We start from the raw sequence: 27295 nt of genomic DNA on the forward strand, positions 1-27295 counted from the left end.
AATTTGCTTCCTCCTAAAAGCTTATAAACACAAAACCAGCCCCTGACTGCGTGACACCAAGCTCGTTTAGGTCTGAGCCCGCAGAGAATCCCCGAGCCCCAGAATTAGCCGGCAGGCCGGGGAGGGAGTGTTCCAGTCCTCGGTCCCGCCCCGCGGCCCCCGCCCCTCCTCGGCCCGCCCCCAGGTTTAATCTCCGCCCCTTGAGGGAGGCAGCCAATCGGGGCGCCGCGTTCCCGCCGCGCGCGCCCTGCTCCTCCTTCCTGCGGGCCGCGCCCAGCCGGCAGTGACGTGCCCCGCCCTGCAGCCGCGGGATTCAAACTCCCGGAAGCGGCATCTGCACCCGATGGTGTGATTCGGACGACTTGAGCGCCGGGCTTCGCTTCAGCTGCTGGCTGGCCCAAGGGAGGCGACCGCGGAGGGTGGCGAGGGGCGGCCAGGACCCGCAGCCCCGGGGCCGGGCCGGTCCAGACCGCCAGGGAGGGCAGGTCAGTGGGCAGATCGCGTCCACGGGATTCAATCTCTGCCCGCCCTGATAACAGTCCTTTTCCCTGGCGCTCACTTTGTGGCTAGCACCCGGCTGGGCGCCTCAAGACCGTTCTCTCTTGATCGCTCCTTTGGACTTGGCGGTGGGTATCATCTCCTTACAGACAGGCGCAGAGAGGCCAAGTGACTTGCCCAAGGTCTTTCGTTAGGGCGGCTTTTTCCGATTGGCAAGCACTTTACTTGTGTGTTCCTCAGACATCTTTATTTTAGAGATGAGAAACCTAGTGCCTTTTTTTTTTTTTGCAGTTTCTCTTTTCCTGTCTGTCTCCTCAAGTGAGATTTTATGGGGGAATTTTTAAAGATTGGCGTCGCCTTGTGGAATATGCGGCTTGTAATTGATGCCTTGTACCGTTTACTGGATGGAAGCGCTTGTTTTGTCACCTCCTGTCCGGCATGACTTAGGTCACTTCAGCCAATCAGCCAATCATTTCTGAGCGCTTGCTGTTAGGCTCTGTGGGTGACCAAAAAAAAAAAAAAAAAAAAAAAAAAAAAAAAAAAAAAAATCGAAGTGCAGTCCTTGAAACAACAGTTGAACAATTGAAAAAAATAAAAGGTTAGCGGGGAGTGTAATTGGGTACCAGATTGTGTGGGGGTGGGGGTGGGACAGCTATATCATTTATTAGAGTTCACAGAGGGAAGGCATGCTGAAGAAGGTTTGAATTGTGGGAACCCTGTGGATGACTGGAATAGGAAATACAGGGAAAAATACAGGGTGCGGTGGTTCACCCCTGTAATCCCGGCACTTTGGGAGGCCGAGGCGGGCAGATCACTTGAGGTCAGGAGTTCGAGACTAGCCTGACCAATATGGTGAAACCTCATCTCTACTAATAGATACAAAAATTAGCCGGGCGTGGTGGCGCGCACCTGTAGTGCCAGCTACTCAGGAGGCTGAGGCAGGAGAATCGCTTGAACCCGGGAGGTGGAGGTTGCAGTGATCCGAGATCGTGCCACTGCACTCCAGCCTGGGCGACAGAGCAAGACTCTGCCACCCCTAACCCCCCACCCCCGCCAAAAAAAAAAAAAAAAAAAGAAAATACAGGGAAAGGAGGTTGGTGGGACTAGGTGGTGGGGGAGATCCAAACCGTCTGGGCCAGAGGCTAGAAACGGTAGTCATTCATTCACTGCCAGAGTTTCCGTCCAAAGGTTAGGAAGCAGATGTTTCGGGGTTCTTTCACGTTCTGCAGATCTATATTTCCATCATTCTGTGTCTCAATGACTTGGTAGCAAAGTAGTTTTCTGTCCTACGACCCACCATATCAAGTCAACAGTGTGTTATCAACAGAAACACATAGGAAAGAACTTCCTGTGGCAGTAGGTGACTGAGAGACGCCATAAGCTTGCATTTCTTCAACTGATGGGTGAGCTACCTTAATCTTTCACTTTATAATGGCAAAAATCCAGGACTAACCTTTTGATAGATGATTTCTTCTCAGTCTCCACAGTGCTATTAGACGTTCTGATTTCACACAGGACAATCTTAAAAGTCACTTCGCTACCATTCTAAGGAGGTCTCCTATTTTTACTGATATCATTTATCTCTGTACTTCTCCTGTGTAATATTTATTACAGTTTGAGAATTCATGAACCCTTGTTTGTTTCCTTGTTATTGCCTGCCTGTACTACACTGAAAGCCCCATGACATCAGGGAACATGTCTTTTTTTTTTTTTTTTTTTTTAAACCAGTTTACATCCAGCATGTATTAGGATACCTGGTAAATAGTAGGCTCTATAGTAATTTTTGAATGCACTAATGGGCTCATACTCCTTTATATCCTTTTATCACACTGCCATTATTTTGTCTTGGGATGCATGAAGTGGAAAAATGTTTTTTAACCTCCCTAATTAGAGTTACTTTTGTATACTATTTATATGCATTGTATGCCTCACTAGATTTTTGCCTGCTAAAGTTTATGTACTTGTTTCTAAACCGTCATCTAGTACTATTAGCAGATACTGAGTTTCTCCTTACTTAATTTGGCCCCTTATTCTTAATTCCTTTCATGCCTGACTCCCCTGAATGTTATGCCTCTTATCCTGCAAATGTCTTAGTTTAGGTTCTCTTCACTTTTTCCCACTGTGCTCTCTCAAATGACTATTAAGATAGATCTAAACTAGGCTATCTTCTAAAACAGAGGACCTATGTTGAGTAATGACATTTCAGTGCCTATATACTCAGAATTACATTATTTACCAACAGCTTTCTATTTTGGGCCAAGATATGTGCTTGATTATGACCTACTTCTTTCAGGCTTTATTTAATGGTTGCGGACCCCTTCATTGTTTTTTAAACAAAACTTTTTAACTGAAGAATTACACATACAGAACACCACACAAAACATAAATGGACAAGTTGACATTTTTGTTTGTTTGTTTTTGAGACGGAGTCTTGCTCTGTTGCCCAGGCTGGAATGCAACAGTGTGATCTTGGCTCACTGCAACGTCTGCCTCCCGGGCTCAAGCGATTCTCCTGCCTCAGCCTCCTGTGCAGCTGGGATTAAAGGCGCCCACCACCATGCCCTGCTAATTTTTTAAATTTTAGTAGAGACGGGGTTTCAAACATGTTGGCCAGACTGGGCTTGAACTCCTGACCTCTTGATCCACCCACCTTGGCCTCCCAAAGTGCTGGGACTACAGGCGTGAGCCACTATACCCAGCCCAAGTTGACATATTTTAGAAGGTGAATACTCCCATTTAAGTACAACTGAGATTTAAAAAAAAAAAAAAAAAAAAAAAAAAAGTTACAATACCCCAGAAGCCTCCATCCATCTTTCTCCATATCCTGCTGGTTTGGATATATAATTTCTATTTACAGCAGATAGGTTATTAGACCTGTTTCAAACTTGAGATTTAAATTTTTAAACTCAGAATTATACAGTTGATTTTTATTTTTACAGACCATTTCAGAGATGTCTTCCAGAAGTACCAAAGATTTAATTAAAAGTAAGTGGGGATCGAAGCCTAGTAACTCCAAATCCGAAACTACATTAGAAAAATTAAAGGGAGAAATTGCGCATTTAAAGACATCGGTGGATGAAATCACAAGTGGGAAAGGAAAGCTGACTGATAAAGAGAGACACAGACTTGTGGAGGTAAATGGTCTTCTGATCCTTTAAATTGTAAGCTCTCCAAGAAAGCGATGCATGAAGATTTCCTGATGCTACCTTCTTACTCTTGCCGTGTTCCCTGTCTTGTCCAGTTGATTAGTTTTGGAAAGCTGACCTTGGGTTTAGAATCTTAAATTCCTACTTTGACTTTGCCAAGTCTTAGATGTACTTTAGTCATTACCACCTCTTGCCTTTTAAATGTAATTGAGTATGTGTTTTTAGGTTACTAGGTACTAAGTTTGTTTTGGAAATAAAGACATTGTGATGAATAGTTTTGCACCTTACACATAGTCTGTTTCACCTTTAGTATGGTCTGTTTTTCAGTTATTTAAAACAAAGTAATAACCTAATCCATCATTTTTCCTATAGCTTCTTGATAATGAATATTCTTGATAACTTTTGTTATGCTGTATTTAAGATTGTGGAACATTCTGGCTATTTTCGCCATTTTTAAATTGATAGCGTAACTTAGAAGCATTCGATTTTCCATACTTTTTTTTTTGAGACTGGATCTCAACTCTTGCCCAGGCTGGAGTACAGGGGCTTGATCATAGCTCACTGCAGCCTCAAACTCTGGGCCTTAGGCAATCCTCCTGCCTGGGCCTCCCAAAGTGCTGGAATTACAGGTGTGAACCTCTATGCCTGGCCATTCCATGCTTTTTTGGAGTACTGTATTACTCATTGATGTACTTTAAGGATACTGTGCTGGGCTTCTGTCTCTTTTTTACTGTGGGAGAAGAGAAAATATTTACCCAACAGTTATATAATCTGGTTTTCCTGTTAATTTACTAAATGTAAAAAATCAAATCTGTCCATTTCAGAGTATTAAATAGTGTTCAAATTTCCTTGTTTAAAACATTTTTTATCATGCATATTGGCTACTTTCCAAGTAATTCTGGTTTTCGGGCTTTTGAAGGAAAAATTATTAGATGTGTTGGCATTTACACTCTGTTCAACTATACTTCAGATTCACTAATTTATAATTTGTTATGGCATAGACAGTAAGGAAGTTAGGAACTTATTAGAACTAGAGGGACTTAAAATGTAATCATAAATATAATCACAAATTTGGATTTAATTATTTTGCAAAAGTGCTTTTATTGTTTGTATTTAGAAAATAAATGGTTAAGGCCAGGCACGGTGGCTCCCGCCTGTAATCCCAGCACTTTGTGAGGCTGATGCAGGCAGATCACCTGAGGTCAGGAGTTCAAGACCAGCCTGGCCAATATGGCAAAACCCTGTGTCTACTAAAAATAGAAAAATTAGCCAGGTGTGGTGGTATGCCCCCGTAATCCCAACTACTTGGGAGGCTGAGGCAGGAGAATCTCTTGAACCCGAGAAGCAGAGGTTGCAGTGAGCCAAGATCGCACCACTGCACTCCAGCCTGGGTGACAGAGCGAGACTCCGTCTCAAAAAATAAACACATAAAATAAAATGAAACAAAATAAATGGGTAAACACTATACCATTTGATTTCTTTAAATTCTCTAAACAGGCACATAATAAAACTGGTTTATTTGTTGTAACAACATACATTGAGGTAAATGCTTTTTCAAGCATTGAGAAAACAGTCATCACCAATCCACAGATATGAAGGTTATTTTGCAATCTGGTGAAGGAATCTTATTGCTTCCCTGAGAGATAGCTTTCCATTTCATTCCACTTTTTGAGAAGCACTGGGTACTTTGTTCCTTTATAATCAATTGAAATTAAACTTCCTGTGACTTCTACCCATTTGTTCTAATTGTGCCTATTAAGGTTACACAGAACAAGTCTTATTTTTCCTATGCAAACTGGCAACTTATTAGATATGTAAGGAAATTTTGCTTCCTCTTAACTTTTCTGCAGACCAAGCTCATATTCTTCAGCTCTTCTGGCTTATCAAAATCTTGAACAATTTTTAGTTTATTCATATCCCTCCTGAATTATGCACTTAGAATTGAACACAGTATCCTAAATATGTTCTGGCAAACACAGATTGAAATAGTAGTGTTACATCTACTTAGCTGGATACTGTACTCCATTAAAGCCTAAAACTGTATGACTCTCTATCTGTCTCATACTACTGATTTAAGCTTGTGGCCAACTAAAATCCGCTCATTTTCAAATGAATAACCATCCCCCTAAACTTAAATTTTCCCCGTTTTTTGTATTTGAACAACTGCTGCTTTTTCCTTCCTAAATGCAGGTTTTAACTTCATGCTGTTTTGACCCTGTTAGCCTATAATTTTAATATTTATTTCTATTATCTTTCTATTTGACTTTTTCCTTTATGCCAGCAGCAGTTTGCATATCTTGTGAATGTTTGAAGATGTTAAGCATTCCTTTAGAGATCACCTTCTAGATTCAATATGGAATCATTTATCAAAAGTAAGCAGGTTAATGAATGCATCCCTCTCCTGCTGAAATATTCTGTAACTTTTAAGTTCCACTGATTCCAGTTCATTAATGAGCATGTACATCTTGTGTGACCCACTTTTAGCTTTTAGTTTTTACAAGATCCAGTATTATGGAAGAATGATTACCAAATACTCACGGGAGAGCTAGCCCTTCTTTAGCTTTCTCTCACCACCCTTGATAGAGGTGGTTTCTCCTTTCTTCATGTCTGCCCATTTTTTAATCTGTCTTAACTACAGCACTTACAACGTTGCATTAATACATTGACTTACTTCTCTGTGAGCTATCTGAACATAAAACTTTGGCTTCCTCTCTTTTTTGGCCCTGGTATTTAGCATAATGCTGACTTGATATATAATAAATGCTTCATAAATGCTTGTTGAAGTATATATTGTTTAGCTAGATGTTTGACCTGGCTTTGTTCTAAGATTCTTCTTAGTTTATATCTAGAAAATTCGAGTCCTTGAGGCTGAGAAGGAGAAGAATGCTTATCAACTCACAGAGAAGGACAAAGAAATACAGCGACTCAGAGACCAACTGAAGGCCAGATATAGTACTACCGCATTGCTTGAACAGCTGGAAGAGACAACGAAAGAAGGTGAAAGGAGGGAGCAGGTATTGAAAGCCTTATCTGAAGAGAAAGATGTATTGAGACAACAGTTGTCTGCTGCAACCTCACGAATTGCTGAACTTGAAAGCAAAACCAGTGCACTTCGTTTATCACAGGTGCTAATCATTTCTTTAAACCCAGATTTTTTTTTTTTCTTTCTGATACAGTTTGTAATTCTTAGGAAGAATGAGTTTGTTAATACATGCTTCCCAAATGATGAGACAAATGATTAGTATAGTATACTAACAGGTCACTTGACTTTTTTTAATAGCCCAGTCCCTTCTCTATAAGCAAAAATGGTTAATATGGTACCCTCCACTCCTTGTACCATTGATTTGCCTGGAGGAATATTCAAAAGACAAAATCTACTGTGTATTTACAATTACCAAGGTTTTTTTGAGTTCTTATTTCTGTAGTTTGTATCATGAAAACAGTAGGCTTCATTTTTTTGGTTATTTTTCACATTTGAAACATACAATTATAATATCAAATATACTTTTCCTAACTGCTCTTGCATTTTCTCCCCCTTTTGTTTGAGAGGCACTAGTGTCATAGAAAGAACAAGGATATAGAAGTAGACATGTGAGTTCAGATTTTGGTTTTGTACTTGCCAGCTCTGTGACTCTGAACAAATTTGTTAACCTTTATAGCCTTAGAGACAATACTAGACTTCTCCAGACCCCTGTCCTAAATCTTAGTTTCTTTTTTTTTTAAACATATAATTAAACCTGAGTTTCCACATCAGTAAAATCAGGATAGGAATATTGATAATTAAATGTGATAATGTATGTAAATTGCCTCACATAGTGCCTAATATACAGTAGGTGCTCAGTAAATGGTTACTTATTGATCAGACCTTTGATTCTTTTGGAGATTTGGACATTCGATAATACTAACATTAGTATCATCTATAGGCTGGGCGTGGTGGCTCACGCCTATAATCCCAGCACTTTGGGAGGCCAAGGCGGGTGGATCACCTGAGGTCAGGAGTTTGAGACCAGCCTGGCCAACACAGTGAAACCCCATCTCTACTAAAAATACATAAATTAGCCAGGCATGATGGCACGTGCCTGTAATCCCAGCTACTCAGGAGGCTGAGGCACTCGAATCGCTTGAACCTGAGAGGTGGAGGTTGCAGTGAGCCGGGATAGTGCCACTGCACTCCGGCCTGGGTGACAGAGTGAGCCTCTGTCTCAAAAACAAAACAAAACAAAAAATCATCTATAGAAGTAAATCTATAGCTTTCAAATATCTCTCAGTGCTGTTAAGAATCTTTCTCTGTACTTTATTTCCCATTTAGGGGAGATAGTGGTCAGACCTATACATTTATGTGTATTTTCATAGATGGGTGTTTGAGTGTTTCTGCAGATGAGTTCAAAAAGGCGAAGTTTTTCTAGAGAATTTCCACAGAACTGAAACTCATAAAACATTACAGTCAGATTCAAAGTAGCTGACTAAAATTTTTCTTTGAAGTTCAAGAGTTAGTTTCTCCACTTTTGGAATGTGAAATACAAGCTTGGTAGAAATTATAATTTTTAAAATTTTTATTTATTTTTTATTTTTTGAGACAGTCTCATTTTGTCGCCCAGGCTTGAATGCAATGGCGCAATCTCAGCTCACTGCAACCTCCACCTGGGTTCAAGCAATTCTCCTGCCTCAGCCTCCCGAGCATTTGGGATTACAGGCGCCTGCCACCATGCCCTGCTGATTTTTGTAATATTAGTAGAGACGGGGTTTCAACATGTTGGCCAGGCTGGTCTTGAACTCCTGACCTCAGGTGATCGCTCACCTCGGCCTCCCGAAGTGCTGGGATTACAGGCATAAGCCACCGCACCTGGCCTGAAATTATAATTTTTAAAGATGTATTCTTATAATAATTTTGTGGGCTACCCATATTGATTTCTGTATTTAACTAGCATGTCTGACTTCTATAACAACTTCCAAATGTCAGTGTGTTACACAACAAATGTTTATTTTTCTCTCATGCCAGTCTAGTCCAGATTGGAGTGGAGGAAGCTTTGCTCCACAGAGTCATTTGACTCCAGGTTCCTTCCTTCTAGTGGCTCCACCCTCCTTTAGGGTGGGGTCCCCCACCAAGACCTCTGTATGTAGCTGTGAGATGGAGCCTGTGGAGAACTGCCTAGGAGGGTTCTGGGGCCAGGCCTGGTATTGACATGTCTCACCTCTGCTCACATTCCACTGGAACATGGCTCCACTAACCACAGGGCAGGCTATGAATCATAGTCTATAGTGTGCCCAGGGTAAAAGGAAAGGGGTTTGGAGAACTATCTTTGTCATAGTTTCCACCTCGAGGACTGAACTGAGAGAGGGAAAGGGCTACATATTAAAGTGAATGAATAGAGCATCTTTGGAGAAAAATAATTTTTTTGAGCTTCTTTGCCAGTATTCACAAGTCTCTTATAGCTATTAAAAGACTGAAATACAGCTTTTTCTATGTTTGTTGGCCAGCCTGGCTACCTAGCCACCTACATCTCTTTTATTTCTCTGAGAAAATGAAAAGAGGAGAGAAATAATTTTTGAGTCCCATATAATCTATATGAACTAATACTAACTAATTATTAATACTTTTTTTTTGAGATGGAGTCTCATTCTGTCACCCAGGCTGGAGTAATTTTTGTATTATTAGTAGAGATGGGGTTTCACCATGTTGGCCAGGCTGGTCTTGAACTCCTGACCTCAGGTGATCTGCCTGCCTTGGCCTCCCAAAGTGCTGGGATTACAGACGTAAGCCTGATCTTGGCTCACTGCAACCTCCTTCTCCCGGGTTCAAGTGATTCTTCTGCCTCAGCCTCCTGAGTAGCTGGGACTACAGGCGTGCACCACCATACCTGGCTAATTTTTGTATTTTTAGTAGAGACGGGGTTTCACCATATTGGCCAGGCTGGTCTCGAACTCCTGACCTTGTGATCCACCCGCCTCGGCCTCCCAAAGAGCTGGGATTACAGGCGTGAGCCACTGCGCCTGGCCTAATGAATACTATTAGTAATACAAAACATGATTCTAGAAAAAAATTTTTACCTTTTGTTTGACAAATTAATGTCTTTTAGATGTCATTTAAATAGCCTAATTGTTTTGTGTTTGTCTTTTTGGTAAAAATCACTGGGCTATTCATATGCACTAAGGGCTATTCTGGCAATCCTGGGGGGTCCAGAGGACCGCAGAAGTCAGATTAGATAGAAAATCTCAGGGTTTCCAGTCTGGGAAACTTCAGGAGATCTTAATTTTGACAATGGTTATCTCTGGTAACTCTCACCTGACTTGATGGTTTACCACCATCTACTAGATCTGGATTTTTTTTTTTTTTTTTTTTTTTTTTTTTGAGACAGAGTCTCACTCTATTGACCAGGTTGGAGTTCAGTGGCATGATCTCGGCTCACTGCAACCTTTGCCTCCTGGGTTCCAGCGATTCTCCTGCCTCAGCCTCCCGAGTAGCTGGGATTATAAGCACAGGCCACCATGCTCGGCTAAGTTTTCTTTTTGTATTTTTAGTAGAGACGGGTTTTCGCCATGTTGGCCAGACTGGTCTCAAACTCCTAACCTCAAGTGATCCGCCCTCCTGAACCTCCCAGAGTGCTGGGATTATAGGTGTGAGCCACCGCGCCCAGCCTAGATCTGGATTTCAGGATGCTCCCATGAGGTGTACTGTATTGTTATGGAACTGAATATAATGAGGCAACTTCTATTGTGGAATGTCTGATGTTAACTAATGTTGGATTATTTACAGACTCTGGCTCCAAACTGCTTCAACTCATCAATAAATAATATTCATGAAATGGAAATACAGCTGAAAGATGTAAGTTTATTTCCTCTTAAGCTAATTCACTTATTCTTAAGTTTTATAGAAATTGGCAACGTTAGTGCTGTGACAGAAAAACTGAATGGTTTGTGAGCTTCGTTTAAGTCTCTTTCTAGACATTCAAGACTCATTTCCTCTAAGCATGATCTCTCTTTTTTTTGTTTTCCGAGGCAAAGTCTCAGTCTATTGCCCAGGCTGGAGTGCAGTGGCATGATCTTGGTTCACTGCAACCTCTGTCTCCTGGGTTCAAGCAATTCTCCTGCCTCAGCCTCCTGAGTAGGTGAGATTACAGGCACGAACCACCACACCTGGTTAAGTTTTTATATTTTTATTAGAGATGGGGTTTCACCATGTTGGCCAGGCTGGTCTTGAACTCCTGACCTCAAGTGACCTGCCCACCTTGGCCTCCCAAATTGCTGGGATTACAGCCATGAGCCACCATGCCCAGCAGCATGGTCTCTGTAGGGTACACAGCCCTAGAAATTATCACTGCCACCAAATACTTCAGTAACATCCCTTTTCTATCTAAATCTAATTTCCCTAATTTGCCCAGTCATTTTATTTTTTCTTATTTTTTTGGTATTTTTATTTTTTTTGAGACAGAGTCTTGCTCTGTTGCCCAAGCTGTAATGGACTGGTGTGATCTCAGCTCACTGCAGCCTCCACCTCCCAGGTTGAAGTGACTCTCCTGCCTCAGCCTCCCAAGTACCTGAGATTACAGGCACCCGCCACCACGCCTGGCTAATTTTTATTTTTAGTAGAGATGGGGTTTCACCACGTCGGCCAGGCTGGTCTTGAACTCCTGACGTCAGGTGATCCGCCCACCTCGGCCTCCCAAAGTGCTGAGATTGAGGACATGAGCCACTGTGCCTGGCCTCCATTTTATTATTTAATGTAATTTAATTTATAGTATATTCTTTTTTGGTTTATCCATGCAAGATGCTCTCTTTGGTTTGAATCCTTCTCTTGAAACTAAGGTTTGCTTTCATAGGTTGAAAAGGAAACATGTTCTTTGTACACTTAGTACTTCTTTTCTCTAGAATTTGATATGAGGTTATTTTAATTATACAGTAAAGCTGTATTATTTCAAACTTATAAATGGATTGGTGGGTTTTGTTGGGAATGGAATAAATTGAGGACACAGGACTGCTATTTACAGTGTATTTTTTTTCAAGTTTTAGAGATATGAAGTATAAAGTTTCTGACTTAAGTATTAGGTCAGTAGGTTGGTATTTTGGTTCCAGAAATATTACTGGCATGTCTTTTCTGATATAAGCATGTTCTTAAGATTTCTGTTTTACTTCATCTATCAAGTATCCTTTGAAGTCTTTTTGATCTTCAAAAGAAGAATTTAAATCTCTTGGATGTCTAGCCAGGTGCCAAGTACTCTTATCAGAGTACATAATTTACCTAGAGGTAACTGGAATGAAAAGGAAAAATTCTGTGTCTTATTACACTGAAGTTTGTTATTCTATGTATATCCATACCTGTGCATTAGATGCGCATATCTAGAAATACCTTACACAGCTCCTGCATTCCTCCTTATTTACTCCACCTCCACCGCAGTGGCTTTCCAGCTACTCCTTGAATAAACCACCTTTTCTCTTTCTGTTCCCTCTGCCTGGGACACTCTTCCCCAATGTCTTCATGATTTCCTGCCTACCTCATGCAGGTTTTTATTTAAATGCTACTTTCTTGGGGCCAGGGGGTGCACAGAATGGGGGCTCCCTGACCACTTTATCTAAAATTATAGCTCCCAGACAATTCCTATTCCTTTCTCCTGCTTTTCCCTCCTCATCACATACTACGGCTAAATTTACAATCTATTTAACTTCTCTTGTCTGATGTTCGACTTTTCCATCAGAATAGAAGTCATATGAGGGAAGGATTTTTGCATGTTTTGTACACTGCTATATCCTCAGTGTCTAGAACATTTGAAAGAATGACTAGATGGAATCTTGGGAAGTTTCTTGAATTTTACTGGTGTCTCTTCTAGAAAAGTACCTGAAAATAGATGCCATTATCCGAAGCTTACATCTGCTTTTTAGGCATCTCGGTGCTAACTGCTTCAGATATCACCTGAGGGTATTTTTAGATAATGATGATTCTTTTTTATGAAATTCACTTTGAAATACTGCATACGTAAGCCCAAGCTTTTTGTTCTATCTTCTCAGCTTATTTAAGGGTCACATTGTGCTTGTCTCCTCTGTCTTAGAAAAAGGCTTTTATATATATGGGGTAAAATTTAACCCAACTCTTCTACAAATGGTGCTCTAGACTGAGCAAGATTCACAGACTCTTAATATGCTAGGTCTGGGGTAGTGCCTGAGATTTTTTGCATTTCCAGTAAGTTACCAGCTGCTGCTGCTGCTGCTGGTCCTTGGACCACCCTTTCAGAACCGTAACATTATTATTATTATTATTATTATTATTATTATTATTATTATTATTTTGAGATGGAGTCTCACTCTGTCACCCAGGTTGGAAGGCAGCGGCATGATCTTGGCTCATTGCAACCTCCGCCTCCTGGGTTCAAGTGATTCTCATACCTCAGCCTCCTGAGTAGCAGAGATTACAGGTGTGCGCCACCACGCCCAGCTAATTTTTGTATTTTTAGTAGAGACGGGGTTTTGCCATGTTGGCCAGGCTGGTCTCCAACTCCTGACCTCAGATGACCCGCCTGCCTCTTCCTCCCAAAGTGCTGGGATTACAGATGTGAGTCATTGTGCCCAGCCAGAACCATTAACTTACATTTGAGGAGCAAGAAGTGGTTTAGCTCCGGTTTTCCGTTTGGAATTTCAGCAAATGTTTGAGACCAGGAGGAAAATTGTGGCTGGAGGACTTAGGGAGCACGGAAAGAGACATCTCCCTTCTTGCAGCCCCGACACTGGCACATTATTTGGCTTTTGAGAGCCCAGCAGTTCTAGTTCCATCACCCTCTCAAAGTTCGCAGAAACTTCCTGTAGAAGCTTACCCATGTATTTTCAGAATTAGTATTTGTTATATTTAAATAAGCCCTAACAACTTATGTACACCTTCTTTAGGCCCAGTTGTATCATTGTTCAGTTACCATTTCGCTCTGGCGGACAGTTGAAATAATTACATAGAGTTAATGTCGTAAGCATTGTCAAATGTCAGTACTTTTAGTATTCATTTAAGAATTATGTTAGTATAAACTAGATCAAACCAAATAGCCAAAAGACAGTTTTAATAGGTGTTTCTTGCTCTTAAATTCAAATATCCGAATTTTAAGCATAGAACTTAGGGAAGATAAATCATAATTATTTTAAAATTATTTGCCTGCAAACATTCAAATTAACAGAAAAGTTACAAGAATGAGTATGATAACCTATAATGTCCATATCCCCTTTACTAAAATTCAACCATTGTTAACATGTTACCCCATTTTGCACTCTCTTTTTCCTCTTTCAACCCTCACCTACACACATATACATGTAGTATTTTTTTCTGAACCATGTGAGAATGAATTGTACATACCCACAGCCCTTTAAACTCATATACTTCAATGTGTATTTCTTCTCCCATTCAAGTACTAATCAGGCTCAACCCTGCTTAGCTTCCAAGATCAGCCAAGATCAAGCATGTTCAGGGTGGTATGGCAATAGACTTCAATGTGTGTTTCTTAAGAATGAGGATACTCTTGTCCACAACTATAGCACAGATAGCAAGTTTAATAAATTTAACATGGACACAATACTTCTTTTTTTTTTTTTTTTTTGAGACGGAGTCTCGCTCTGTCGCCCAGGCTGGAGTGCAGTGGCCGGATCTCAGCTCAATGCAAGCTCCGCCTCCCGGGTTCACGCCATTCTCCTGCCTCAGCCTCCCGAGTAGCTAGGACTACAGGCGCCAGCCACCTCGCCCGGCTAGTTTTTTTGTATTTTTTAGTAGAGACGGGGTTTCACCGTGTTAGCCAGGATGGTCTCGATCTCCTGACCTCGTGATCCGCCCGTCTCGGCCTCCCAAAGTGCTGGGATTACAGGCTTGAGCCACCGCGCCCGGCCGGACACAATACTTCTATAATCTACCATTCCTACTGCAGTTTTGTCAATTGACCTACATTTTTTATTCCTTCAGTACAGGCTAACATTTTAATCTACATTGGTTGGAATTTTTGTCTACAGAATATTTAGTGGATTCTTGTCAAACCTGGGGGAAGACCTTTATAGCATTCCACAGGACTTTTTTTTTTTTTTGAGACAGAGTCTCACTCTCGCCGAGGCTGTAGTGCAGTGGCGTGATCTCGGCTCACTGCAACCTCTGCCTCCCTGGTTCAAGCGATTCTCCTGCCTCAGCCTCCAGAGTAGCTGGGATTACAGGCACCTGCCATTGCGCCTGACTAATTTTTTTATTTTTAGTAGAGACGGGGTTTCACCATCTTGGCCAGGCTGCTCTTGAACTCCTGACCTCGTGATCTGCCTGCCTCGGCCTCCCAAAGTGCTGGGATTACAGGCGTGAGTCACCGCACCCAGCCTCCACAGGACATTTTATTTTCCCACTTTTGTTCTACATTTTTATTGCTAACTTAGAGGAAATTGTTAAATGCATGCCTAACAAATGTATAGATGACACAAAGCTGGAGAGCATATCTAATATAATGATGTTTGACTCTAAAAACTCAAAACTAATATCAGTATTTATGATAGCTATCAAATCCATGTATTGAGACTGATAACCAATGCACACAGTGAGAAGAGGTAGAATAAGGAAATGTTTATTGAGGTAACATTGCCATCATGTGGCCTTTTAGAATATTACCCCCTGAATCTTCAACATGTATTTTTGTTTCTCATACTTAAGTGATGTATGGTTCCTTTTTGAAAAAATTAATTAATTTTTTTTTTTTTTTGAGTTAGAGTCTCGCTCTGTTGCCCAGGCTGGAGTGCAGTGGCATGATCTCGGCTCACTGCAACCTCTGCCTCCCGGGCTCAAGTGATTCTCTTGCCTCAGCCTCCCGAGTAGGTGGAACCACTGGCGCCCGCCACCACGCCTGGCTAATTTTTTGTATTTTTAGTAGAGACAGGGTTTCACCATATTGGCCAGGCTGGTCTCAAACTCCTGACCTTGTGATCAGGCCACCTCGGCCTCCCAAAGTGCTGGGATTACAGGCCCGAGCCATTGTACCCAGCCGGTTCCTTTAAAAGAGAAGAAAAATAAAATAAATAAAATAAAATTGACCTGGCGCAGTGGGTCATGTCTGTAATCCCAGCATTTTGGGAGGCGGAGAAGGGTGGATCACCTGAGGTCAGGAGTTCGAGATCAGTTGGGCCAACATGATGAAACCCCGTCTCTAATAAAAATAGAAAAAAGCCGGGTGTGGTGGTGCACGCCTGTAATCCAAGCTACTCAGGAGGCTGAGGCAGGAGAATCACTGGAACCTGGGAGGCAGAGTTTGCAGTGAGCTGAGATCGTGTCACTGTATTCCAGCCTGGGCCACAGAGCGAGTCTCCGTCTCAAAAAAAAAAAAAAATTGGCCGGGCTCGTTGGCTCATGCCTGTAATCCCAGCACTTTGGGAGGCCGAAGCGGGCAGATCACCTGAGGTCAGGAGTTGAGACCAACATAGTGAAACCCTGTCTCTACTAAAAATACAAAATTAGCCGGGTGTGATGGCGCATGCCTGTAATCCCAGCTACTCGGGAGGCTGAGGCAGGAGAATTGCTTGAACCCGGGAGGTGGAGGTTGCCGTGAGCCAAGATGGCACCATTGCACTCCAGCCTGGGCAACAAGAGCGAAACTCCTCAAAAAAAAAAAAAAAATTTCATGACCATTTAATTTTGACTTAAATTATTTGTATTAAAATGCTTCTTAAATGTGGACAAATGTAAAATTTTGTATAAAATTATGTATCTTTACTATCTAACACACCATAATTTATAGGTATTTGGATATACATGTGCATTGTGAGTCATTCAGTGCTTCCTCTCTTAGCAACTAAATTTAAGTCTGATCCTGGGTTTCTCATAAGTCGTTTCTTTTGAAAGATGCATAGGGTCTGAGTAAGAACTTCACTGGGGATGGCAGTGGAGCTGAATAAGAAAGTGACTACTGCGGCCTGTTTTAAAATAGACCAGGAATCCTAGCAATCTGCTCAACTTTACTAAGTTCACTGATTATTTTCCCCAACTTTTATTATGAAAAATGTCAAACGAACACAAAAGTTGAAAGAAAGTCATTGAACAATCATATACCTACCATGAAGTTTCAACAATAAGACAGACTCTAAATCAAAACTCAAATTACTACAGTGAAAACAGCCATCCACAAAACTTCACATTATTGACGATATATAATACAAAATGTATGTACAATATCTCCACTTGACAAATGGACTCTTAAGCCATATAAAGAGGACTACTGTTCTCTAATGGATGTGGAGAGAAAAGTGTCTGGTAAAGTGACTGAGGCTCCTGGACTAAGTCCTTGATTTCAGAGACTGTTTCTTTCTTCCTAATTCATTTGCTAATTCTATAGCAAACAGACGCTGAAACTCCTTTAAGTGCCATACCCAGGAGCTTTGCTCACAAGTTTGTAGGGTGCTAGTAGAAAGAGCCTAACAAAGCTTAGAGAAACTCTCTAGACTTAATAAGAGTTTCCACATATGTAGATCTTTCTGGATATGGGACTCAGTGTCTTTAAAGGATGGAAATTCTCACTGGAAAGCAGATGCCCTGATAGACACCCAAAACCTTCAAGCTCCTTATGTCCTCTTCATTGTGGAACTGGAGGTCTGGAAAGAGTGGCTGCTATAAAAGGAAACACTATATTATATTGTCAGATTGAAATTAAATAGAAAAATTTTGTCTATGCATAATAGATCATTTTAAGAGCTACTGTGTTGTTCTCCAAATAGTAGTCAGAAATCCGTATTCCACTCTTGAGAAAATGAGCTTTGCTGATACTGTTATAGGTTCTTCAAAGTTCAGATTACTATGAGCTCTGGATTTATAGCAAGTCCTCTGGTGTAAAATGAACTGGTTACAATCCCTGCCATACAAAGCTTCTGTCTTCACATGGCCCCATTCTCTGTGCATATCTGTGTGTCTGCTCCTTTTTATAAGGATACTAGTCATTGGATTTAGGGCTCATGCTACTCCAGTATGGCCTCATTTTAACTAATTGCTCTGCAAAGACCCCCCCTCCTTTTTTTTTTTGAGACAGGGTCTCACTCTACTATCTTGGCTAGAGCGCAGTGGTGCAATCTCGGCTCACTGCAACCTCTGCCTCCCACATTCAAGTGATCTGCTACCTCAGCCTCCCAAGTAGCTGGGACTATAGGTGTGTGCCACCATGCCTGGCAAAAAAATAGAGACAGAGTTTTGCCATGTTGGCCAGGCTGGTCTTGAACTCCTGGCCTCAAGTGATCCGCCCGCCTCGGCCTCCCAAAGTTGCTGGGATTACAGGTGTGAGCTACTGTACCCGACCCACAGACCCCATTTCTGAATAAGGTCATATTCTGAAGTTTCAAGTGGACATGAATTTTGAGGGACATTATTCAACTCACTGTAAGTATGAAACCCCTATACAAACAGGTGACTGACCCCAGCTTGGAGTTTTTAATGGGGTTATAAAGGATCATATAAAGGATGAAAGTTGGTGGTAAAGAGAGAAGGTAGCTGTTCAGTTTGATCCTCTATCCTCCGTGAAGACACGGAGATGATGTTAGGAGTGCAAACGGTTTATTGGGGAGCAAGATTTGTGCAAGGAAAAAGGAAGTAGTTATGCCAGGGAGACCATCAGATCATGAGGAAAACCTAGCAACGTCTCTGTCACCCCATGGTGGGCTCCAGAGCAGAGAGTACTGCAAAGCAGAGTTCTTGTTGGGCAGCAGTCGTTAGGCACTTGTTCAGTTGTTGGCTGGTGCCAACCCAGCTCAGCTCAAAAGCTGACAGGGACTTGAAGGAATCAACAGATGGAGGCTGTCAGCTAATCAGCTAAGCACTCACCATGCAGCTGGGCAGAGCTCCTCTTTTTTGTTTGTTTGTTTTTTAGTTTTTTGAGAGACACAGTTTCACTGGAGTTTCCAGGCTGGAGTGCAGTGGCGTGATCTTGGCTCACTGCAACCTCCACCTCTCGGGTTCAAGTGATTCTCCTGCCTCAGCCTACCGAGTAGTTAGGATTACAGGCGCGTGCCACCATGCCTGGCTAATTTTTGTATTTTTATTAGAGACAGGGTTTCACCATGTTGGCCAGGCTGGTCTTGAACTCCTGACCTCAGGTGATCCACCCGCCTCGGCCTCTCAAAGTGCTGGGATTACAGGCATGAGCCACTACACTCAGCCAACTGGGCTCTTGAAGGGCGGTTCTGAGCAGTTCATCTCCATGTCTGCCCCAAAAGGTGTTTTCGTTTACAGAGAATGATATGTACGCACACACAAAGCAAGTTGTGTACTGAAGAAAGCAAACAAATGAACTTAATCCCACATAAACTATGACGGTGTCATGTTGTTATGTATTCTGAAGGCATGTAACATAGAATGGTTGCCCAGAATTCGTCTATGAGCCAGAGAGTTTTTGTTGGAAAAGACTACATCACTTGGACTCTCTTGCCCATTTTAAGATTTTGCTTTTGTATTTTACTGTTGATTTTCTTTCATCTTCCTATTAAGGCTCTGGAGAAAAATCAGCAGTGGCTCGTGTATGATCAGCAGCGGGAAGTCTATGTAAAAGGACTTTTAGCAAAAATCTTTGAGTTGGAAAAGAAAACGGAAACAGCTGCTCATTCACTCCCACAGCAGACAAAAAAGCCTGAATCAGAAGGTACTGACTGGTATAAAAATGTTCTCTTGGGACAGGCCTGACATTTTCCAAAAGGAGTGATTCATCAAATTTAGATTTTTATAGATATGTGTTAGAAAGTAAAATAAGAGCAAGTCTTGTAGCCCTGAAGTAAGAAATACCATTTTCGCAAGTTTTATTTCCTAACGTTTTCAGATCAAAAGAAAGTACCGACACAGGCTAACGGGTGATCTTTGGCAGTTCTGAAGTCACATTCAGTTTTCTCTACCCATGAATGTCCTTCCCCTTCTTCAAAGTCCTTCTCCAGCTTTTACTTCCCCCAGAGTTGGCCTTGTCACAGTTCTCTTTTCACTTTGCTTCCCTTCAGCACTTATTCATATCAACCCCAGGAGAAAGAATGCCTTTTATAGATGATCCTTAAATCATTTGAACTTCAGGTATAGAATTGAGATGAAATTTCTTATTCACGATGCTCTCTTTTTGCCAAGTGCTTTGCAGTTTCCCTTACATAGATCTCAGTGGAGTTTCCGAGCAACCCTAAGAGGCGGGGCAGGAAAGGTCAGTATTTTCATTTTACAAATGAAGAAATAGGTTTAGCAATTCTAGATGACAAGCTAAGAAAAAAAAAATGAGAAACTCCATGCAAAGCTCTCCTTAAAAGACTGACAGCTTGGAGGGGACCAAAGCCTTGAATTTTATACAGAAGTCTAAAGAAAGGGGAACAAGACTCATAAGACTGGAGAATCATATTTGAATATTTAAAACAAAGCTGATGCTAAAAAGAAACTATAAATGTCTCTGGAGGCACTTCAAAGCTGTCAGCCCTAATGGTACAAAGTTGCTTCTGTAAAATATGTGTTTATGTAAAAGCAGGATTTTAGTTATGGGCTAAGTCTAATTTCTTTTCTTTGGTAATACAGTTCTCTCTCTCTCTCTCTTTCTCTGTGTGTCTGTTTTATCAAAGCCATATAAGCACTTGTTAGAATAATGTAATAGTTAAGAAGGGCCTTGCCCTGTCTTTCCCATCCTAATCCCCGTTTCTTCCTCCCATCAGGGCAACTGCTCTTAATATTTCTATTTTTAATTTTGATAGTTATCTCCATATATAGATAATGAGCTTGTATTCCTATTTGTTGATTGAACTTCTTTAGACTTTCCCTCCCTACAGAATAGATGTTACTGTTTTTAGTTCTTCTATTTGTGAGTTTTATAACTTCAACGAATATACCTGAACTTGTTTTTTATTTCATCAAATATCAACAATAGCCCCTATCTCTTGACTCTTCATGTTGTAAACTAAGGAAATAGTGTGATTCATTTAGATGTTTGATGTTTCACCTCTCAGGAATATTATTCATTTCATAAAATGAGTTGTGCCATAATGTTATTTGTCATAGGTTATCTTCAAGAAGAGAAGCAGAAATGTTACAACGATCTCTTGGCAAGTGCAAAAAAAGATCTTGAGGTTGAACGACAAACCATTACTCAGCTGAGTTTTGAGCTGAGTGAATTTCGAAGAAAATATGAAGAAACCCAAAAAGAAGTTCACGATTTAAATCAGCTGTTGTATTCACAAAGAAAGGCAGATGTGCAACATCTGGAAGATGATAGGCATAAAACAGAGAAGATACAGAGACTCAGGGAAGAGAATGATATTGCTAGGGGAAAACTTGAAGAAGAGAAGAAGAGATCCGAAGAGCTCTTATCTCAGGTAAGCTTAACTGGATCCATAATTCAGAGTGTTCACTGGACACTTTCTAAGTGTCAGGGACTATATAACCACTAGAGAACTGGCTAGGGGCAAAACAAGTTCCTGCCCCTCATGGGAGTTTATATTCCAGAACAGAAACAGACCATAAACAATAAATAAGGAAACTAAAGAAAACGCAGCAAGGTGACGTGACAAAGGGAAATTGGGGACCAGTGGAGGCCTCTCTGAGGAGATGGCATTTGGACAGAGAAAGAAAATTCTCATGATGAAGAGAAGGACCCAGTGAAGTGGGTGACTTCCTCTCAACGGAGGAAATTATACACACAAAGGCTCTGGGTGAGCAGGAGGTCAGTACATGTGAGAAGCCAAAAGAAGACGTGAAGTAATGAGAGGAATCAAGGCCGATTCCTAGACTGGCATCTTAATGGTGATGATATGTGCTCAAGTGAATTCACATGGCATCTTCCATGTTCTTGTTATGCTCATAGCCTTATGCTACAGTATCTTAATAATGTTGAAGTTGCTACGTTAGGATTATTGGAATTGAACACTACTTTGATGGAACTCTAATTTAGATTTTGCTTGTCAGCCTGGAATCATGGAAAGAACATTATTTGGAATCCATGCCTAGTCTCTAGTCCAGGATATATGGCCTTAGGCAAATCACCCAACTTCTCTGACTACTCACTGGTTATTCACTTGTCAAATTAGTAATAACCTCTGCTTGCCTTATAGGGCTTTGGCGAGGGTGAGTTGAGAGAAGGTAAAAGTGCTTTGTAAACTAAGCAAGGAAAATGCTAGTTATTGCCCCTATTTTAATAGTAATTTTTAACAGTCCTACAAAAGTTGAGAGTGCTGGTAATGGGACAGTAACAAGTCCATCTATAACATTTGCCACCTTAGTCTTTTTTTTTTTTCCGAGACAGGGTCTTGCTCTGTCACCCAGGCTGGAGTGCAATAGCGCAATCTCAGCTGACTGCAACCTCCACCTCCTGTGTTCAAGCGATTCTTGTGCCTTAGCCTCCCGAGTAGCTGGAATTACAGGCATCCACCACCACGGCTGGCCAATTTTTTTTTTTTTTTTTTTTTTTTTTTTTTGAGACGGAGTCTTGCTCTGTCGCCCAGGCTGGGGTGCAGTGGCCGGATCTCAGCTCACTGCAAGCTCCGCCTCCCAGGTTTACGCCATTCTCCTACCTCAGCCTCCCGAGTAGCTGGGACTACAGGCGCCCGCCAACCCGCCCGGCTAGTTTTTTTGCATTTTTTAGTAGAGACGGGGTTTCACTGTGTTAGCCAGGATGGTCTCGATCTCCTGACCTTGTGATCCACCCGTCTCGGCCTCCCAAAGTGCTGGGATTACAGGCTTGAGCCACTGCGCCCGGCCCAATTTTTTGTATTTTTAGTAGAGATGGGGTTTCGCCATATTGGCCAGGCTGGTCTCAAACTCCTGACCTCACGTGATCCACCTGCCATGGCCTCCCAAAGTGCTGGGATTACAGATGCAAGTCACCGGGCCCGGCCTGCCATCTTAGTCTTTACCACTCACACTTCTGTCTACAGGCATGAGCAGTGATACTAGGGAGAGATTAAGTGCACTGATTAAATTTTGCTCCAACTCTGGCTAAGGGCCCAGCACTGCCACCCATGTTATCCTACTCAGAAATGTCAGAACCTCCAAGAAAGGGGGTGTGGCCGCTGCAGAGTTCAGTGCTGTTTATCAGCATTCAGTCTGTGTGCCTGAGGGAACTCGCGGCAAGGGTGGTATACTGGTTAGATAACCATCAGATGGCCAGCTGGAATGATTCACCCCCAACTAGCAGGTGTTGTCCTGGTTAGAGATGTGAGACTTGTGATGTGAGCTTTTCATGCATCCCAGGTCATGCCGGAAAAGGTCGGATGTGACAACATTGGTTCTCTTTACATTCTACAGGTCCAGTTTCTTTACACAACTCTGCTAAAGCAGCGAGAAGAACAAACAAGGGTAGCTCTGTTGGAACAACAGGTACTCATTGGGGTTGCTCCTAAATTCAATTCTGCCTGTTAGAAAATGCAGTTTTTCCTCATGTTTACGCTGTTCTATGGAGAAGCATTTGAAAGTTGTGAAAAGTGTCTTTAAAATACTTCAATAAAAGTCTTTTTTCTTCAATAAAAAAGATATTTCAAGAGACTCTGCTAGCCACTTATTCCTGTTACTGTCCTTAGGCTAAACAGATTCTTGAGGTGTGATGGCAATTTTCTTGACAGGTAGATGTTGGCCTTGGCAAATTTTGCTCTTCCCCAGTGGCTGTAGTTCCTAGCCTAACAATATCTCGTAATTAGGGCTACCTTATAACTTCAAGCAGAACTTGGAGAGACACCACTTAGTCTCAGAATGTACTATAAATGGTGTAAAGCTGAGATTTAGTATATTCCAAACCAGGGAATAGCTATCTCTTTCCCTTCTCCTTCTTCCCCCTTAAAAAAGGTGGATAGGGAGGAGTCATTCTAATCAACAACTTCTTAAGCTGCTCTTCCCTCACCTATACCTCAGCATTGGCTTTGCTCCTTGGATAAACCAAATCCTCAGCCATAAGCTGCCTTGTTCATCAACATTTCATGGTGCTCAGGTGAATTCTTGCTACACTAGTACAATAAATATTTTCTTCTTGTGCTAATAAAAAAATGTGAGCATCCAGTCAAGAGAACTAGACAGTCTATATCAGCTGTAATGGTCTTGTCCTGGGCCTTTTCCAGATGCAGGCATGTACTTTAGACTTTGAAAATGAAAAACTCGACCGTCAACATATGCAGCATCAATTGCATGTAATTCTTAAGGAGCTCCGAAAAGCAAGAAATCAAATAACACAGTTGGAATCCTTGGTGAGTCTGGAATGATTAAACTACAATTTGTCTTCGTCTTCCCATTTATATAACAAATCAGTTCCGAACTTAGAAGGATACAGCTTAACGAACAGCTAGATGTATCTCAAATCAGTAGGCAGAGCCCTGCCTCATTTGAAGCAACTGCCCTTCGAGCATCAATTCAGAGGACCGGAAAGAGGGACATGATCACATCTGGAATCATTCCCCCAATACCCCAGCTGCTGTGATGCTAGAGGCACTAAGTAGTGCCTGAGCTGGGGGCGAAAGGGTAGAATAGAGGGTAGTCACAGAATCCTGAACTGAAATTGTGTTTATCTATTAAAAAAGAAAGAAAGGCTGGGCACGGTGGCTCATACCTCTAATCCCAGCACTTTGGGAGGCCAAGGCAGGCAGATCACGAGGTCAGGAGTTGGAGACCAACCTGACCAACATGGTAAAACCCTGTCTCTACTAAAAATATAAAATATTAGCTGGCCATGGTGGCACGCGCCTGTAACCTCAGCTACTTGGGAGGCCAAGGCAGGAGAATCACTTGAACCCGGGAGGCAGAGGTTGCAGTGAGCCAAGACTGTGCCACTGCACTCCAGCCTGGGCAGCAGAGCAAGACTGTCTCAAAAAAGAAAAAAAAAAAAATGCTGTTTTTAGGGATAATGGACTATTACTGTTCATATGCTTTTTAGATGTATTATGAGGTTTGTGTGACTCACTCTGAAAACATAATCTTTTAAAACATGAACCTTTTAAATAATATTATTTCTATGAGGAAATGGTTTTTCACTTACTTATTCTCACCTTACTAATAAGCTTCTGGACCAAACTTGTTGGGGGTCTGCATTTGAATATATGTCTGTCCCACTAGTACATATTTTAAATTTCATTCATACTTGGAGACGGTGAAATGTTACAAATAGGATTCCTCAGTTTTCAAAGGAGGAAAAAAAGCAATGTAAAAATAATAATCATTTGTAACTTCTGTATGAATAAAAGAAAGAAAGTATATTTTTGGCTCTGTTCTTAAGTGTATCATTGATTTTACCTATTTATAATATTTGAAATAAAAATTTATAATTCATTTTTGTTATTGACCATTCAAAATGTAGGGAGCAGAGGGTATGCAAAAGAATTTGTAATTTTCCTATACTTTGTTCCTGCTGGTCACCCTCTTCACTGTGCTGTAAAATACTCATTTTTAACTACTCCAAGTTCTTAGGAAAAAAACACGAAAAAGTAAAGTCTCAAAGGTATGATACAATATCTTATTCATTTCTGTGTATAAGCTGTTTGAGCTCCTAAAATTCCTTGCTGCCTTTAGTTTCCATATAGTACTTTATTGCTGGGGTTGCCTCTGTTTTACAAAACTAGCAAATTTAATCAGCCTTGTATCTAGACCTACCTAATGTTTGACTCTGTGTCCTAATAAAACATATTCATATACACACCCAACTCCAATACTTCTGGGTAATTTGGGTAATTACAGTAGTTATCTGGGTAAATTCACAACTACTTCCTATATTGTCTCCATAATACTGAGGAGCTGAAATTCAAAAGAAAATCTGTCTACAGTGCTGAAGCAGCTAGAATACCTATAGAACAGTTAACATTTCTGAACGGGCTGGGTATGGTGGCTCACGCCTGTAATCCCAACACTTTGGCAGGCTGACGTGGGCAGATCACTTGAGCTTAGGAGTTTGAGACGAGCCTGGGCAACATAGAATTAATTTTTTGCAGAATTTTCTATTTCTACAAAAAACAGAAAAATTATCTGGACGTGGTGACATGTGCCTATAATCCCAGCTACTTAGGAGGCTGAGGTGCGAGGATTGCTCGAGCCTGGGAGGTCGAGGCTGCAGTGAGCTGTGTTTGTGCCACTACCCTCCAGCCTGGGTGACAGAGTGAGACTCTCAAAAAACGGAAAAAAGCTGAACAATGGGCCTTATTTACAAATGCTATTATTTGAAACTTGTTTTTCAGAAACAGCTTCATGAGTTTGCCATCACAGAGCCGTTAGTCACTTTCCAAGGAGAGACTGAAAAGAGAGAAAAAGTTGCCGCCTCACCAAAAAGTCCCACTGCTGCACTCAATGAAAGCCTGGTGGAATGTCCCAAGTGCAATATACAGTATCCAGCCACCGAGCATCGCGATCTGCTTGTCCATGTGGAGTACTGTTCAAAGTAGCAAAATAAGTATTTGTTTTTATATCAAAAGATTGAATACTGTATTTTCTGTTAGCTTGTGGGCATTTGGAATTATATATTTCACATTTTGCATAAAACTGCCTATCTACCTTTGACACCCTGGCATGCTAGTGAATCATGTACCTTTTAGGCTGCTGTGCATTGTTCTTGGCAGTGGTACCTCCCTGACATGGTTCATCATCAGGCTGCGATGACAGAATGTGGTGAGCAGCATCTACTGAGACTACTAACATTTTGCACTGTTAAAACACTTGGTGAGGAAAAGATAGCTCAGGTTATTGCTAGTGGGTTAATGCACCAGCAAGCAAAATATCTTATGTTTTGGGGATTTTGAAAAATCAAAGATAATTAACCAAGGATCTTAACTGTGTTAGCATTTTTTATCCAAGCACTTAGAAAACCTACAATCCCAATTTTGATGTCCATTGTTAAGAGGTGGTGATAGATACTATTTTTTCTCATATTGTAGAGCGGTTACTAGAAAAGTCGGGGATTTTCTTGATCTTTGTTGCTGCTTACCATTGAAACTAAACCCAGCTGTGTTCCCCAACTCTGTTCTGCGCACAAAACAGGATCTGTTTGAGGCATACTCTTAAGCAGCCACACACAATGTTTTCTGTCATACTATCTGGCACTAACTGTAACTTGAATTACATTGGCACATGCTGGTTAGCTAAAATTGTTAAAATAAATTTTAATAAACCCATCTAGGCCTCTCATTTGATGTACTGTATTTTATTTATTTTTGGCATTCTTAAAGCTGGGCAATGTAATGATCAGATCTTTGTTTATCTGAATAGATATCTTTATACATGCTATTTGTAAACCAAAAGCTTTTAAATTTCTTCAGGTTTTCTAACATGCTTACCACTGGGCTACTGTAAATGAGAAAAGAATAAAATTATTTAATGTTTTAATATGTCTAGTGTATTCGTGTTATATTCTAAGATTCTTTTTTGAAAAAAACAAATTTATTGGCCATAATCAAAATTTAAAATTTTCACAATAAAAAATTCAAGACTTTTATAATTCAAAGCACATTCTCCAAAAAGTGAAAATACAACAAATAGAAAGAGAAAAAATATTTTCAAACCATGTATCTGATAAGGGTCTAGTATCCAGAATATATAAAGCACTATTACAACTCAATAAATAGATATTCTAAGATTTTTACCCCCAAGGACTTATCAGGGGTTACAGATTAACACTCAGTGTAAGATGATAAGGCAGTTAAGGATACATCAGAACCAAAAACTATGTGAAGGAGTTAAAAGAAGTAGATGCTTTCAGGCATCTTTCTTGAAT

At 41.1% G+C, this 27295-nt stretch overlaps 1 protein-coding gene across 10 annotated transcripts; it reads left to right on the top strand.

The window, feature by feature from the left end:
• Positions 1-342: 342 nt before the first annotated feature.
• Positions 343-26909, top strand: CEP55 (centrosomal protein 55). Of its 10 annotated transcripts, none has more exons than XM_005565968.5 (10): positions 343-626; positions 790-1096; positions 3438-3632; positions 6494-6769; positions 10399-10467; positions 19096-19246; positions 20623-20936; positions 22864-22935; positions 23667-23792; positions 25767-26909. In XM_005565968.5, exons 3-10 carry the CDS (start codon positions 3450-3452, stop codon positions 25968-25970), a joined length of 1395 nt encoding a protein of 464 aa, XP_005566025.3. In that variant the 5' UTR covers positions 343-626; positions 790-1096; positions 3438-3449; the 3' UTR covers positions 25971-26909. The 10 variants fall into 10 exon arrangements, with proteins under 10 accessions (XP_005566025.3, XP_073858319.1, XP_065377227.1 ...); XM_074002218.1 differs by having other exon boundaries at positions 3438-3483; XM_065521155.2 differs by having other exon boundaries at positions 343-485.
• The last annotated feature ends 386 nt before the right edge of the window (positions 26910-27295 follow it).

The sequence above is a fragment of the Macaca fascicularis genome, chromosome 9, assembly GCF_037993035.2.
Source record: "Macaca fascicularis isolate 582-1 chromosome 9, T2T-MFA8v1.1".
Classification (NCBI taxonomy): domain Eukaryota; kingdom Metazoa; phylum Chordata; class Mammalia; order Primates; family Cercopithecidae; genus Macaca; species Macaca fascicularis.